Source organism: Glandiceps talaboti, chromosome 14 (assembly GCF_964340395.1).
Source record: "Glandiceps talaboti chromosome 14, keGlaTala1.1, whole genome shotgun sequence".
In the NCBI taxonomy this organism is placed as follows: Eukaryota; Metazoa; Hemichordata; class Enteropneusta; family Spengelidae; genus Glandiceps; species Glandiceps talaboti.
In genome coordinates, this window is record NC_135562.1 from 4,030,134 (window position 1) to 4,046,982 (window position 16,849).

At 36.2% G+C, this 16,849-nt stretch overlaps 2 protein-coding genes across 5 annotated transcripts in view; one reads left to right on the plus strand and one right to left on the minus strand.

Moving 5' to 3' along the window:
* Nucleotides 1–1,971, minus strand: part of LOC144445606 (uncharacterized) — a 29,197-nt gene extending 27,226 nt beyond the window's left edge. The window contains exons 1-2 of the mRNA XM_078135216.1: nt 1,935–1,971; nt 776–1,175 (exon numbers count right to left, since the gene is read on the minus strand). The gene's annotated coding sequence lies outside the window, so the exon portion shown is untranslated. The remainder of the gene's footprint in view (nt 1–775; nt 1,176–1,934) is intronic.
* A 1,279-nt stretch (nt 1,972–3,250) lies between these two features.
* LOC144445467 (extracellular signal-regulated kinase 2-like) lies at nt 3,251–16,521 on the plus strand. Of its 4 annotated transcripts, none has more exons than XM_078135027.1 (12): nt 3,251–3,388; nt 4,331–4,429; nt 4,897–4,926; nt 5,421–5,511; nt 6,023–6,153; nt 6,920–7,089; nt 7,873–8,070; nt 8,400–8,534; nt 12,281–12,386; nt 12,582–12,813; nt 13,456–13,646; nt 14,203–16,521. In XM_078135027.1, exons 1-12 carry the CDS (start codon nt 3,323–3,325, stop codon nt 14,386–14,388), a joined length of 1,635 nt encoding a protein of 544 aa, XP_077991153.1. In that variant the 5' UTR covers nt 3,251–3,322; the 3' UTR covers nt 14,389–16,521. The 4 variants fall into 4 exon arrangements, with proteins under 4 accessions (XP_077991153.1, XP_077991155.1, XP_077991152.1 ...); XM_078135029.1 differs by lacking the exon at nt 3,251–3,388 and adding an exon at nt 3,401–3,567; XM_078135026.1 differs by lacking the exon at nt 3,251–3,388 and adding an exon at nt 3,402–3,625.
* The last annotated feature ends 328 nt before the right edge of the window (nt 16,522–16,849 follow it).

Genomic DNA, 16,849 nt, shown 5'->3' on the forward strand with positions numbered 1-16,849 from the left:
AAGGAAGTTGACGATCGATAAAAATATTAATTGAAACAGCAAAGCATCCAGGTTTATATGTACGAAAAGAGATTGATCCGCCAAGATTTTTTTTTCACTCAGTGCTCAGAAGCCTCGAATAAGTAGTGACGGAAGTATGTAGCGGACAAACTTTGGGCGCGCTTGGAAGAATTTAGTAAATGTTAACCCTGTACCCTAGGGTCTGCATTTTTCTCTAATGATTTCCTTAGCATATTCGTATCCTTTCATTCAAAAGGTTGCATTGTATTGAACGTATGAGTTGGAATTAGTCTCAAAGTGAATAAACAATGGAAAAATGGGTGAAATAGGCACTATCTGGTGTTTTTCAAGAGCATCTATCTATCTATCTATCTATCTATCTATCTATCAATCTATCAATCTATCTATCTATCTATCTATCTATCTATCTATCTATCTATCTATCTATCTATCTATCTGTCTGTCTGTCTGTCTGTCTGTCTGTCTGTCTGTCTGTCTGTCTGTCTGTCTCTATGTATGTATGTATGTATGTATGTATGTATGTATGTATGTATGTATGTATGTCTGCATGTCTGCCCCCCCTCTCTCTCTCTCTCTCTCTCGCTCTCTCTCTCTCTCTCTCTCTCTCTCTCTCTCTCTCTCTCTCTCTCTCTCTCTCTCTCTCTCTCTCTCTCTCTCTCTCTCTCTCTCTCTCTCTCTCTCTCCCCTGATTTTGAACGATGTCTTGTAACATTCAAAATGAAAAGATTGTGTGATAAAAACACTTGCTACTCACCTCACAAAATGTGGCGATGCATTTGAGAACGAATGCTTAGTTACACTAAGCTGAGTCCACACCTTACTTGGCACTCGTAACCTTATAAGGTTGTCAACATAGGCAGTTTCAATCAAATATTATAGCTTCACTTTTTAACAATGAGAGGTCATCATTGGTTAGACATACTTGGCAAGAGTACAAGTCGAATAGTGATGGATTTCAGTCTACGTGGCCAATCTGATTAAAATCCGATGTGGTGAAAGCGGCTAGGTGTCCTTATTTACCTCTATTCATCGTGTTGTGACATTTGTTTTGTTCAGAGTGATCGCCGCGTGGGAAAGTATATTTCAATTATTTCTTTAACTTTGTTCCTCTTTGTTGTCATATTGTCGTCTTTCAAAATTTATGGCCACATCTCCTGAAAAGGAAGTTGACGATCGATAAAAATATTAATTGAAACAGCAAAACATCCAGGTTTATATGTACGAAAAGAGATTGATCCGCCAAGATTTTTTTTTTCACTCAGTGCTCAGAAGCCTCGAATAAGTAGTGACGGAAGTATGTAGCGGACAAACTTTGGGCGCGCTTGGAAGAATTTAGTAAATGTTAACCCTGTACCCTAGGGTCTGCATTTTTCTCTAATGATTTCCTTAGCATATTCGTATCCTTTCATTCAAAAGGTTGCATTGTATTGAACGTATGAGTTGGCATTAGTCTCAAAGTGAATAAACAATGGAAAAATGGGTGAAATAGGCACTGTCCGGTGTTTTTCAAGAGCATCTATCTATTTTTCTATCTATCTATCTATCTATCTATCTATCTATCTATCTATCTATCTATCTATCTATCTATCTATCTATCTATCTATCTATCTATCTATCTGTCTATCTGTCTGTCTGTCTGTCTGTCTGTCTCTATGTATGTATGTATGTATGTATGTATGTATGTATGTATGTATGTATGCATGCATGTCTGCATGTCTGCCCCCCTCTCTCTCTCTCTCTCTCTCTCTCTCTCTCTCTCTCTCTCTCTCTCTCTCTCTCTCTCTCTCTCTCTCTCTCTCTCTCTCTCTCTCTCTCTCTCTCTCTCTCCTCTCTCTCTCTCTCCCCTGATTTTGAACGATGTCTTGTAACATTCAAAATGAAAAGATTGTGTGATAAAAACACTTGCTACTCACCTCACAAAATGTGGCGATGCATTTGAGAACGAATGCTTAGTTACACTAAGCTGAGTCCACACCTTACTTGGCACTCGTAACCATATAAGGTTGTCAACATAGGCAGTTTCAATCAAATATTATAGCTTCACTTTTTAACAATGAGAGGTCATCATTGGTTAGACATACTTGGCAAGAGTACAAGTCGAATAGTGATGGATTTCAGTCTACGTGGCCAAACTGATTAAAATCCGATGTGGTGAAAGCGGCTAGTATATGTCCTTATTTACCTCTATTCATCGTGTTGTGACGTTTGTTTTGTTCGGAGTCACGATCGCCGCCTTCCCACGATGAATAGAGGTAAATAAGGACATCTAGCCGCTTTCACCACATCGGATTTTAATCAGATTGTCTACGTGGCGTAAAGGCATGAAAGGAGAACTATTTTGCATATCATCCTCACAATTACTGTTATACAATTTTTACTTTCTGCGTTATAATAAAGAGATATATACTTATACTTTACTAGTTATTAAACTTGCCAAATCTGTCAAGAGGCTGGTAAAGGCTAGTCTAGTCTCTATACGGTTACATAGTTACGATTTAAGCCTCCACTCACGGAGACCAGCATGTAAGCTTACTGGCTTCTAGATCAAGACCACTATATAGGCATAAACCTACATTTGAATTTAGCCTACATATTAAATCTTTTCTCATATGTCACGTTATTCTTGATGCTTGACTTTAATTTAAATAACATAAAAGGAACTGTTCAAACGTCAAATTCAGTCGTTCTGTAACCAACTTCTTAGTCAACCAAATGTTTATTTCGTTTTCACAAATCTTTTTGCAATTTGTTATAAAACAAAGCTCAAGCTGTTGATAATAGGGATCAGAATATGCCAACTGGGATGGGCTTTCCAATTTCCACAGTTCAAGGTGGGCAAGCTATAGAATACAAACACACAGAGTGGGAGAGGGGTGCTTTGAAAAAACAACGCAACCGAGTACAAGGCCTTCTGGTATATCCGCGGATCCGACCTGCTAAAATAAGTTCAAATACATAGCGCCCCCATTCGATGATTTAAATTTGAAAATGGCGGCGCCCAGTGTTTTGACCGCTTAGCCATACGTGTGTGTATATTAATCCGCTAAATTATTTACTTTCTTAAATGAACATCAGGAAAAGATGTCTTTGTGCCAATATGACTTGGAGAAACTTTATCGCATTATTAATAAGATGGTTGGTGAGAAGTATAATATGTTGATCAAATCTAATGTTAAAATTCTGGACTACGTTGGCAGGCTTTATCTAGTCGAGTTCGTAAACCGGTTGGGGAAATACCTCTTTCGACGGGGATTCCTCCGTTTGTTTGTGAGCAAAGAAAGACCAAGAACTTGCCAGAACGATGACTTCGGAGGTGGAGGAGCACATTTTACGTAAATATGAGATAAAGGCCCGACTAGGCAAAGGGGTAAGTTGTGTGTCTATGGGATCAGTTTTGCCAAATTGTGAAAATAATTAGTTGGAACGATTTTGCAGTGTTGTTTATTCTCATTGACGTGACATATGCAGGCTGTGATCCTTAGACCAAGGTGAAACATATTTCCTTGCATATAGATGTTGCAAAATGTACTACAGCCGTTACATAAGGTACAACCATACAACTGTGACAGGTATCACCTACACGTTCTATAAAAGATTCTTGTGTGTAAGTTGTTGACATCTGTTTTTTTCCATCGAATTTATTTCCCCCATTTTTTTATGGCCGAGTCTGCTGACAAGCGCTTCTCACCAGAACAATATGCTGGGTGGGAAACTTGAAACTACTACAGGAAAACGACACGGTGACGGTATTACTCCATTCCGGGACTTAATTGTGTCAAAGGTACGGGTCAGTACTAGCGCACATGTTGACGTCGACCAGGCTGTAGTACACACGTACGCTCGGCGCTTGTCACGAGAACAATATGCTGCTGACAAGCGCTTGTCACCAGACACTCCGTTTTTTTATTCCTTCCATTTGTTTCTGTCACAGACGGTGTTTGAAACGTAACGCCATGAACAAAAACAAATTATTTTATTGAAATAATTTTGTACGTTTTTGTTTGTTGAATTTTTACTCTGCAATTTCGAAATATTTATAAATTGACATTTTATCAAAGTACATGTCCTGGCATGTCACAAACATAACTGAGCCTGAGGCGAACAGTTCTAGTAGCATCTTTTAAAAATACAATGTGCACACGACTGTGAGGCCTTGTTGAAATTTATGAAAAGGCAAAATTTCTGGAAATATTAAGTCCAGTCAATAGCTTGTAAGTAAATATTTATTTAATGACTGTCACATGAACAATTGTGTAATATTGTCAATATTCATATTTCATGACCATGGGCTAAACACTTTCTCTTTTAGGCATACGGCATTGTATGGAAGGCCATTGACAGAAGATCAGGAGAACTAATGGCTATTAAGAAAGTCTTTGATGCCTTCAGAAACAGAACAGATGCCCAGGTATGTCAATTAATGTCTTCAATTATCAAGGGGTTTAGTCAGGATGACAACATGGTCTCTGATTTAACTAAACTGTGAGTGGAGGTGTTAATTGTAATGATGCCATATAGAAACTAGACTACAATCAGTGTTCTGCCAAGGTTTCCGACAAAGGCCCCTTGGCAAAGAAAGTGAAATTGTTTATTATCTATGAAATCATATACATTACATTACATTACATTACACATATACTGTTAACTAATAACTACATACAAAAAATTCCATTCACGACAACAGTTCCCAGTAAGCTGTCTTTTGAAAATAACATAATACACATAACTCTTGATCATTCACTCTCCAATTTCATGACGGAGTTTATGAAAAAAAAGAGAACATTTTTGAAAAATACCCTCCCCAAAGGTGTACATTTGTGTAGTACATAGATAATTTAATTCTATAAATCATAATGATATCTTTATATATTTCAGAGAACATTTCGAGAAATTATGTTTCTTCAGGTGAGTGCTTCATGACTAATTGACATATTATTTTTAAGTTAAAATGCGCTTTGGGGACCAATTTTTTTTGAAATCCCAAATTCTTTTAAAAACTCTCTAAACTTTTCCCTAAAAACCTTCTTCCTGGTCCTTTTGAAGTAATAACAGAAATCTGTGTGTGTGTGTGTTGTCTGATTGTGTATGTATGTGTGTGTGTGTCTGTGTGTATGTATGTATGTATGTGTGTGTGTCTGTCTGTGTGTGTGTCTGTGTGTGTGTGTCTGTCTGTATATCTGTGTTTGTCTGTGTATCTATTTATGCTTTGTATGTTTTTTATATCTGTTGTTTCATTTACAATGATTTAGTATTGTGTAATTAGATAAAATCCTGAAACATTTCCATTTCTTTATTATATAATTCATATTATGTAATCACAGTGCATAACAGAGCCACCACAATCTGCTTCTAAGTATTTCCACATATTGAATTATGTGTGTGTTGTTTAATTCTTACAGGAGTTTGGTGACCATCCAAATATCATTAAGTTACACAATGTTATCAAGGCAGATAATGACAAAGACATATACTTAATATTTGAATATATGGGTAAGTATAGTTGTAATGAAATATGAGTTTGTCCATGTTTAGATGATGTGTTGATTTCATCAATTTATTATTTGAAAAAATTAGGAAGAATATCTGTAACTAAAGGATTATCAATCAATTCTTCATTCATTATCACCATTTCTTTATAAATTTGATGATGACAATGATGGTGGTGGTAGTGGTGATGATGATGACGATGATAATGGTGATGATGACGATGATGATGATGATGACGATGACAATGGTGGTCATGATGACGATAATGATGATGATTATGATGATGATGATGATAATGATTATGGTAACCGAGTGAAAAATGAATAAAGTTATATTCTTTTGACTCTAAATGCAACCAGTATTCACATATTGCTGAAGACAGTGTTGAGGCTTGAATGAGACACTCTTTGGCTTTTTTCAGCAACCTTCCAAGCACAGATTTGAGTTCAAACTATGAGTCTATTTCTGGGGTAGAGTTGATTAATACAGTATATTTTTGATTTTCTCTGTACAGATATTGATCTCCATGTTGTAATAAAGAAAGGTAATATATTAGAAGACATACAGAAAAGATATATAATGTATCAGATATTGAAAGCTATCAAATATATTCATTCTGGTAATGTTATACATAGAGATATGAAGGTAAGTTTTCAATTTGTACCGCACTAGTACATGTACTATGTTTCATAAAATAGTGTCTTAAACAAACTAATTGAATTATAGAATATCCTGGAAAAGACTCAATGTACAGTACTTCTCTTGAAATCTATAAGAAAGAGAAATTTACATAGTCAATCATGAAAATACAGAAAATTCCCCCTGACTGGACATTTTCCGTTGCATAAAGTCAACTGAAACCATGGAAATAAGATTCTTTTGGTTTGAAAATACTACACGATGCTGCTAATCAAGAGCTATCTAATAATCCATTGGGTTTTCTTTTGAATTTGAAGATCTGGGTAAAGGGATCTTTAGATTCCAACACGTCAGAAAGCCTATAGTATACTGCTGATTAATAACATGTTTTATAAGTGGTCCATCATCATTTTGTGTCATAAACACATGGTTATCTTACCTCTACCCTGTGAAAAGCGACTCATATTGTCATTGATCTTAGTAATTTTCAAGGACTGGATTTGTCACTACTTTTGCTGCCATACTGTCGAAATGACAGTAGTTTCTGATGAAAACTCCTCAAATGTAAAATGGAAATCTAAATATGATAAACTGTCAAATCTTTTATTTCTTTTTCTTTGCATTCTTTCACACTTTTTTCAGTTTTTATTTTTAGGCAATAGTTCTAAGATCCTGGGTTAAGATAACACAACCAAGAAGTCGTGACTTTAACTATATCCATTTAAAATATAATTTCAGAACTTAACAAACTTTTTTTTAATTTTTCTGACAGCCCTCCAATATTCTCCTTGACAAAGACTGTTTTGTGAAGGTTGCAGACTTTGGTCTAGCTAGATCGTTACATCAGTTAGATGATATGGACACCTCAGCTAATCCCGAATTAACAGAATATGTAGCAACACGATGGTACAGATCACCTGAAATATTACTGGCATCAAAAAAGTAAGATTCTTTGAGTTATAATGTAGATCATTATCACTCATTCACTTTAGCATTTCATATACCTCTAGTAAGGGGGTGTTGTGTTTGATTCTGTCTGTCTGTCTGTCTGTGTCTGTCCGTCCGTCTGTCTGTCTGTCTGTCTGTCTGCCTGCCTGTTTCTGTCTGTCTGTCTGTCTGCCTGCCTGCCTGTGTCTGTCTGTCCGTCTGTCTGTCTGCCTGTGTCTGTCCGTCTGTATATTTGTCTATCTATCTGTCTGTCTATCTATCTATCTATCTATCTATCTATCTATCTATCTATCTGTCTGTCTGTCTGTCTGTCTGTCTGTCTGTCTGTCTGTCTGTCTGTCTGTCTGTCTGTCTAAGATTTCATCATCCTCACTTGAGATTTAATTTTATTAGAATTGTGATAAAGAGATGAACTTCTTATTATAAGTCATGAATTTGTGAAATAAATTTTGTTTACTCCATAATTGTAGTTCACATCTCTTGACACCTTGGCTACACAATGCTGAGGCCAGAAATGAGAACAAAAAGAAGCTTTTCACTTTCTTCATTTCGTTTAATGCGTCACTTCAGTGTACATCAGATTTGCCAATTTTATGACTCTATTTTTAAGACATCACATGATGCAGCATCAGTTTTTGGTCCCCAAAACATAGACTTGAGAAAGAAAATTTATGTAGCTATGATAAAATCACCCTCATGTTTGTTACCCTTCTTGTGAAATATTGTACAATATTAGTTGAGTCATGCTGTATATAAATTATGTATTTATTTCCACAGGTACACTAAAGGAGCTGACATGTGGAGTGTAGGTTGTATATTAGGTGAAATGTTACTAGGAAGGCCATTGTTTCCAGGTACATCAACGTTAAACCAAGTAGAGCGTATTCTGAATTCAATACCTAAGCCAAGTCTACAAGATGTACGTGCTATCCAGTCTCAGTATGCAGAATCAGTGGTTGATAAAACTATTGTCAAGTAAGAACTAAATGTCTTTGTTTTTTCATTTCACTGTGTGTTATATTTCTTGATGAGAGATCAGTGTGGGTATTCAGGTATTTACACTTCTGCTTTTGGTGTTTTTCTGTTGCAATTTCACTCACCTACAGCCACAAACACTCAAGCAAGTATTCCGAGTACAACACACTGGCTCTCACTTGTAATGGGTTTCTGTCACTCTTGTTCAGAATACAACAATGATGTTTTGTATGCACCAAGAATTTATACAAGGAGTGGAAAAATGTACTTCCCACTGGAAATTTGTGAAATAATCTATTGAATCTTGAGTGTTGAATTGTACTTTACAGATACAGACGAGATCTTGAAGACTTATTACCTACAGCTCCATCAGATGCTATAGATCTGCTTAAAAAACTGCTTCAGTTTAATCCAGATAAAAGATTACCTGTAGAACAAGCATTAAGACATCCTTATGTAGCAAGGTAAATACAGTGAATTTCACAATACCATGCAGCTTTTCTTTTCACAGACAAGTAAGACACAGATTGGTAACGGGGTATCATTCGAGTTGTTAACCTGGGGATTAACAGCTCCAGCCTCAGGTACACTACAAGGGTCTCTTGTGCTTTCAATGTTGCACCGAAAGCTACCATAGTCCGTCTTCGGGTACTATCTTTTTTTTTTTGTTTAAACACCATCGTGTCATCGGTAATGGCACAGACAAGTAACACACAGATTGGAAACAGGCCCTCTCCCATTATCCAAACGTAGCCTCGAGTATTCATTACTCTATTTTCATGGAAATAACTTTCCAATATGTGAATCTGCTCGAATTCAATATAGTCTCACATAAATCAACAAATCACGCGATACTACGTGGTATTTCGATGGGAAAGTTTGCTATTCTACTGACAGAATCATCAAATGTAATAGACGACTTGCAATATCGGCACTTGAACTCTCATGCGAACTTGAAGCCGACTCAGATCAGATATCGTTGACATGTAAACACATACCGTCTTGTGTTGTCGACTGGCACTATATACATAAACATGTGTTTGGCATGATGCAGGTAATTTTCCAGGTAGACACAACACTATTCAATGCAACAAAAGTTGCAACATTAGTGTTGCATCTTTTTACGTTGATTGCGACAGGGGTACCTGCATGTTATGAATCAAAATAAAAACAATCGACTCTCAGTATCATGCTGGAAAGCAAAACATACAATCAGACGACGCATTGTTTTCCAAGAAAAATTACCATCATACTGAAGATATTTTATGATGTGAAGCTTGCCTTCTTTATTAGTTAAAACATCATTTTCAAAGCATTTTGTATGTTTTCCGTTGTACAGTTTCACTTTGATCATGGCTACACCGGTGAGGCCGGGAACTCCGCTCCTGTAAATTGATCGGGGAACCCGGTAACAGCTTGTGTGTATTTTGACATGGGTGATGAATGCATATGTGCATATACCCTCATGTAAACGTCGGAAATAATATGATTATGGAATGAAGTATATACTTTTCTGACAAAAATCCAAGTGGGTAGTACGAAAATCCAAGAGTGTAACTTACTATAGAGCCATAGAACACAACTTGCCCTATCATCAGAATTTGTCGTACAGTGTGTAACTAATTCCATATTTCTGCATTTTTAAATCAAATATGTTCATAATATTCATAATTTTGACCATCTCAAACAAGGAAGTTTAAAAGGCAATAACTCAGCTAAATCTCACTCGATTTTCAAGCTGTTTCCAAAAAAATTGTCGGCTTCCGGTTGAAAATGACGCTATCGGACCTTTGACCCTTACCAATGACGTGGTGCTGTTTAAACAACAAAAAAACGATAGTACCTGAAAAGGGACTTCGGTAGCTTTCGGTGTTATGTTGAAAGTGCAAGAGACCCTTGTAGCGTACCCGAGGCAAGGATCGAGCTGTTAATCCCCAGATTAACACCTCAGACAATACCCATTACCAATCTGTGTGTTACTTGTCTCAAAGGTCCTATAGTGTCATTTTCAACCAGAAGCCAACAATTTCTGCGGAAACAGCTTGAAAATCGAGTGAGATTTAGCTGAGTTTTAATATTTCCTTTTAAAACTTGCTCGTTTGGGATGGTTAAAATTATGAATATATAATGAACCTGTTATATTTACAAATGCAGAAATATGGAATTTGTTACACACTGTACGACAAAATCTGACGATGGGGCAAGTTGTATTCTATGGCTCTATAGTATTAGTAAGGTACACTCTTGGATTTTCATCTTACCCACTTGGATTTTTGTCAGAAAAGTACACACTTCATTCCATAGTCATAACATTTCCGACGTTTACATGAGGGTTTATGCACATGCATTCATCACCCATGTCAAAATACACACAAGCTGTTACTGGGTTCCCCAATAAATTTACCGGAGCAGAGTTCCCGGCCTCACCAGTGTGGCCATGATCAAAGTGAAACTGTACAGCGGAAAACATACAAAATGCTTTGAAAATGATGTTTTAACTAATAAAGAAGGCAAGCTAGCTTCACATCATAAAATATCTTCAGTATGGTGGTAATTTTTCTTGGAAAATAATGCGTCGTCTGATTGTATGTTTTGCTTTCCAGCATGGTACTGAGAGTCGATTGTTTTTATTTTGATACATATTAAACATGCATGTACCCTTACCCCTGTCGCAATCAGCGTAAAAAGATGCAACACTAATGTTGCAACTTTTGTTGCAATAGTGTTGTGTCTACCTGGAAAATTACCTGCATCATGCCAAACACATGTTTATGTATATAGTGTCGGTCGACACTAGTTGGTATGTGTTTACATGTTAACGATATTTGATCTGAGTCGGCTTCAAGTTCACATGAGAGTTCAATCGCCGATATTGCAAGTCGTCTATTACATTGATGATTCTGTCAGTAGAATAGCAAACTTTCCCATCGAAATACCACGTAGTATAGCGTGGTTTGTTGTTATGCGAGACTATGTTGAATTCGGGCAGATTCACATGTTGGAAAGTTGTTTCCATGACAATAGAGTAATGTTTACTCGAGGCTACGTTTGGACAATGGGAGAGGGCCTGTTTCAAATCTCTGTGTTACTTGTCTGTGGTGTGATACAACCATGCAGAATCATTAAGAAACTGTATATGCCACACTTCAATAGCAAGATTGCATTTTTGCTACATTTAGTCTAAATGAAATAAACCATTTAAATGTATTGCAACTCCATGCAGACATTTTGGCACGAATATTTTTCTTAGTATCAAACACTCAATGAAGGACGCGTAAATGTCCTTTGCGGTGTTCATTTGACGTCTGTATGGTGACATGTGTAGTTCATTTCACTTTAGACAAAATGTAGCAAGAAACTGTACTCATTCAATCTTGCAATCTTAAAGTGTAGCATGTCCAGTTTCTTATTGGTTTCTGCGTGGTTGTATCAAATGAAAAAGTTGAATAGTATTGTGAAATAGACTATACTATTTCATTAGAATGGATTCATCTAATTTAGCATAATGTGTGTGCTAGCACTTATATGGACACCACCTGGGAAATGTAAACGTGGTAAACCAAAGACTAACTGGCAGCAGACAAGTATTGACTGAGTGAGGGGAGATGGATCTTACGTGGGTGAAGCTCAATCCTGTGCAAAAGACATGTCAAAGTGACAGAAATTTATGGCAACCCTTGTGCTCTCTTAACATGCCACTGATGCACACAATTTCTAGCGATGAACCAAAATTTGGTGTTCCCCAATCTCTTAATTATGTGGTGACTTGCACGAAATGACACTTTTTTTTCCATTTCGACTCACAATGACAAAATTTGACTTTCTTATGAGGGCACACTGGAGCTCAATCTTGTACAGAAGACCAGTCAAAGTTACAAAAGTTGGTTACACTCTTGTTTCCCAGCTGGGATCAGGATGATAATACCCCCGGTAGTACTAGTAGTAGTAGTGTGCTTTCATGTGACTTTTATAAGATAACCATGAGTGTGCAGTTATTGCACCCTCCTCCCCAATATAACATAAACTCATACCAGCATTTAAATGTGAAAAATTTAGGTTTAAATTATATCCCAAAAAGGGAATGAAAAAATGAGGCTAATTTTGTTGTGTAAGCACCATTCCTCATCCTAATGTGGCCAAAAAAGGTCATTATATATTACCGGGGGTATATATCAAATGCTGACTACTTGTGATGTAATTTTGATTACAGGTTTTCAAATCCATCCAGTGAAATGACAGTAGATTATGATGTAGTTCCACCCCTTGATGATGACACACTGTTAGCCGTCCATGAATACAGAGATAAATTATACGAAGTAAGTGATACTTGTACATTGTAGTTTCCAATGGAATTTAGTAAAAGAATATGGTATTACATTAATTGTATTATCATGCCCTGATGAGAACTTCATTTCTAAACTGTTTGTAAATATTGAAGTTAACCAAATATTACATGGTACTGCTTTTCCCAGTTATAAAATTTTCAAATACATTATATATTGTTATCACAGCTCATAAAAGAGAAGAAAGCCAAAATACGAAGGCAAAGAAAAGACCAAATAGAAAAACAGAAAGAATATCAACAACAACAGCAAGAGCAACTTACAAAGGAACCATCTCCAAGGACAGAACAACAACCTGTCAAGTCCCCACGTACGACTGTCACTGCAGCCAAGGCAACAAGTAGTGGAGATGCTGGAGCTGCTGAAAAATCACCACGGCAACAACCAAGTACATTCTATGGTATGTCTATTTTTTTATAAGTTGGCAGGGAAAAGTAGATCAGAATATCAGGTATTATTAGACTAGCAAAATACAAATGCCTGCAATTAACCAAAGATTTACAGATGATCTGAGATCTATATGTGAATATAAACCGGAATGTAATTTAAAGGCCCATGATTCAGTCCAATGTTCTCACATATCAGTGTTACTCCATGGGGATTATAGATAGGATTATTTCTTTGTTCAGGATCAACTCTCTTTCTATAGCACTACAAGTCACCTGTTTTTCAAATTGTACAAATACATGTATGTATACTGAAATGTAAACATAGACATGGTGGCACTCTGTACATACATGTACAAGAACACGTCAAATTGTACAAATACATGTATGTATACTGAAATGTAAACATAGACATGGTGGCACTCTGTACATACATGCACATGAACAAGTCAAATTGTTAACAGTGTAGGCAAGGTAATTTTATACACATGTTAAATTCATTTGAAACAATAATGGCAACATTATGATACAAAATATTAAAAATGAAGAGACAGAATCAAGACATTCTCTCCTGTAATACATTTCATAACAAAGGACCTTCGTTATAAAATACCTGTATGTATTTTACATGTTCTGTATTTATGTAACTTTTTCAGGTGTAGCCTTTGGAAGAACTACAAAAGAACCACCACCACCCCAACAGAATGTGCAAAGTAATCATCCACCTCAAAGAGAAAGTTACCTACCACCTGCAAGACATCCTAGAGTGTTGTCAGGTAGTACACGTGATGCCAAGATTACAAGAGATGTTAACATAACACCAACAAGACCAGTTAGTGTTACCAGAGTGAGTATTGATTTGTGTACACCTTAAATAGAGTTAACATTTCTACAAAAGATGCAATTGGTCAGAATTGAATCATGTGACCTTCTTTAGATAGATTAGTGTATGTAACTTGTAAGGGGACAGTTGGCTGTACATGTATATGTGTGTGTGTGTGTGTGTGTGTGTGTCTGTGTGTGTTTGTGAGTGCACAGAGATTATTTCTTATGCTTGCATGATGCAAATTTTGAGCAGTGGCGTTATACGTGTACGTAGAAAACAGAAGTTTATTCAGGTCATTGTGTTGATGGCGATCACCTCAGTGGATACACCACATACATACATAAAGCCAGGGGAAACCAGAAACATTATGTGGCCACATGCACTTTGAGGATGGACATGCAATGACATGCATGTATTTAAATGTGTCTTCTTGACCATATGGGGACTGAATTATGACAGATGTAATTTTCTACTCACAAATTATTTTTAAATGAATCCTAAAAGTTTATTAACGTCAGTTTGTACTAAGCATTATATTCACAATTTACATATTTCTCTGTCTTTATTTGTAACATAGACACAAGAACCAAGAAATGCTGCTCCAGCTGAACGAGTCAATCAATCATTTGGTAGAAAACAGTTTCATGGCAGATCCAATATGGAGACTGGTGGGGCACCAACTGTCAAAGCTAATCTAGGCAGTTATACACAAGCTCATGGAACAATTACAGCCAGTGCCCTCGCTAATATCAAGAAATATTGATGGAAATATTTCAAGCCCTGGATCAGCCCCAAGATATGCTCCTGTAAAGTACAGGTATTAAGAAGATATGGATTTGCAACCACTGATGGAGTATCTCGGGAAAAATATGAACTACTTGTTGAAACTCCTGGAAATATCATGTATAACGTGATCAGTCGTTGAATTTTCCAAGTTTCCAATGTCTGACACATAACTATCTTTCTCAGCAAATCATAGGATGGACTGGCTAGGAATAAATGAAGTGAAATTTATCTGTGCGGTGGTACTACAAAATTGCCACAAGTAATCCTGGAAAATGACTCAGAAATTCCTGGAAATTTAAATGTCTTGAAGTGTATACAGTGTACATTGTCTGATATCTAGAATACTTCTGTGCCAAAGTACTTTCTGCTGTAATTAGTACTCAGGACTTGACTGATAACGTCATCAACAATTTACTGGACAGGAAATGGAAAATACTTACAAAATAGCTTTCAAACATATATATACTGCAGCTGACTCTACATTTTATAACCCAGACTATAGACCCTCCACCAACCGTCATAGACCCTCCACCAACCATCATAGACCCTCCACCAACCGTTGGTGGAGAGTCTATGCCCAGACTCATTTTGGTTTTAATATCCCAAGCTTCTGTTCAAATCATGCCAAGGCTTTTGACAAATAGAGAATGTAAAATCAAATCTGAGAACATTTTGCAAACGGCCCCCAGTAATAGATAAGTCATGTGATGACCTGACTTTAATAATCTATCACATGTTGACAAATTGACAAGCACTTTTCATTGTCTGTTTTGTTCAAACGGTTACTCATTGGTATCAAAACAAATTGACCCATTGTTAGTTATGATGACTACTAACTCCACCTTAAGCCTTACTCCCAATGTAAATCATGTGCTGACATGATTACATCATCTAGGCCTACCTCTGAGATCCAATCAAGTTTAACATAGCTTTTTGGGATAAATTCAAATTCATTCATCTAGCAAATTTGTGTGTTAAAAAGGTCTTCACCGTGGTCTTGGTGTAATTTGAATGGTATCTTGAGATAGTGAAACTATGACAAGTTTTTGACGATACATTTTCAGACACATTTAAGCTCTGTATTATTCACCTTAGGACTAGAAAAAATTGTTTGGTTCCGGTTACCCGACCCCAACTAATTTTTCACACCGACCCTAAACTTTTAAAAATTATTCAAGAAAACAGTAATGAAAATTCACAAAAATTGTGAAGTCTCGCAAGAAATAGTAGATACAGAAACTGACATCAAATTTAAAAAGATAATATAAATCTGTTCTTCCAATCTGTAATGGCTATACATTTGATGAGATGAAACCAATAACACAGACCATATGGAAAACAACGGAAAAAATAACTACTTAAACTAGACACTCGCATATTAAGAAAAAAATCTACCTACCCCACCTTTTCTAAAATTGAACGTAATCTGAACCACACAATTTTTTGATTAGGCCTTATAGTTACTTACATGTAGTTAGACTGTATGATACGTCATGCCACTCCACCCTCACTAGCATGCAGGGTTTGTCTGATGTGTGAGGGCGCCCTGTCATGGCGTACCTTACAGACTAATGTGTAGTGAACTGTCAACAAATCTATATCCAAGTAAACAGCAGATGAAACTTTAACTCAGAAATATGTATTTTGAAATTATAAACTGATTTTTTCACAAGAAGATATAATATAAAAATCAAATATGAAATACTGTATATAAACTAGTGCATCAACACATACATTAATGCCTGTACTGAAAATATTACCTCTTACTCACTTACCTTAAACACTCCATCAATTAGAACAATCCTATTGTTTCAGTGTCTACATTAGGTTATACCACTTTAATATAGGGATGACAGTGATAATTTTCTTCCATGTGATCACTTCATTTTGTTACAAACTAGTACAGCACTGCCTAGTCTTTAAGGTGTGCTGTGTGAGGGCGCCCTTTGCCTTAGCCACCACTCTCAAAGAGAAGGTTACGTATCTCACAGTGTAAGCACTGCTAAAAACATTCAATATTTTTACTTATCTAAGTGTGTGTAATCATGAAACATATTGGTGAATTGCGGAAATGATTTGTATAAATTAAGAAATGAATAAATATTTTAAGAAAGCATTTATGTAAAAACATGAACATTAGGGAGAGTATTAATATTATGGGTGTTTGTGTGTAGTGCATATATACACATACTGGGACTGGAATGATTACATTATGTGCTGAGTGAATGCTTATATGATGGCAAATGTATGATTTTTATTCAGATAGTTGAAATATGATAATCTTGCATTATGCTCAGATGGTGTTTTTATGGATGTCATGTGTAAATGTGTAATACGTATTTCCATATACAGGTATATGTATGTATGTATGTATGTACATGTATGTATGTATGTATGTATGCCATGTATGTATACTATATACTATGTATGTGTGTGTG

Coding starts and splice junctions, on each gene's coding strand:
- LOC144445467 (XM_078135025.1), top strand. CDS start 3,719: ATGCTGGGTGGGAAACTTGAAACTACTACAGGAAAACGACACGGTGAC. Junction 12,387..12,581: donor ACAGAGATAAATTATACGAA/GTAAGTGATACT, acceptor TTGTTATCACAG/CTCATAAAAGAGAAGAAAGC. Junction 13,647..14,202: donor GACCAGTTAGTGTTACCAGA/GTGAGTATTGAT, acceptor TTTGTAACATAG/ACACAAGAACCAAGAAATGC.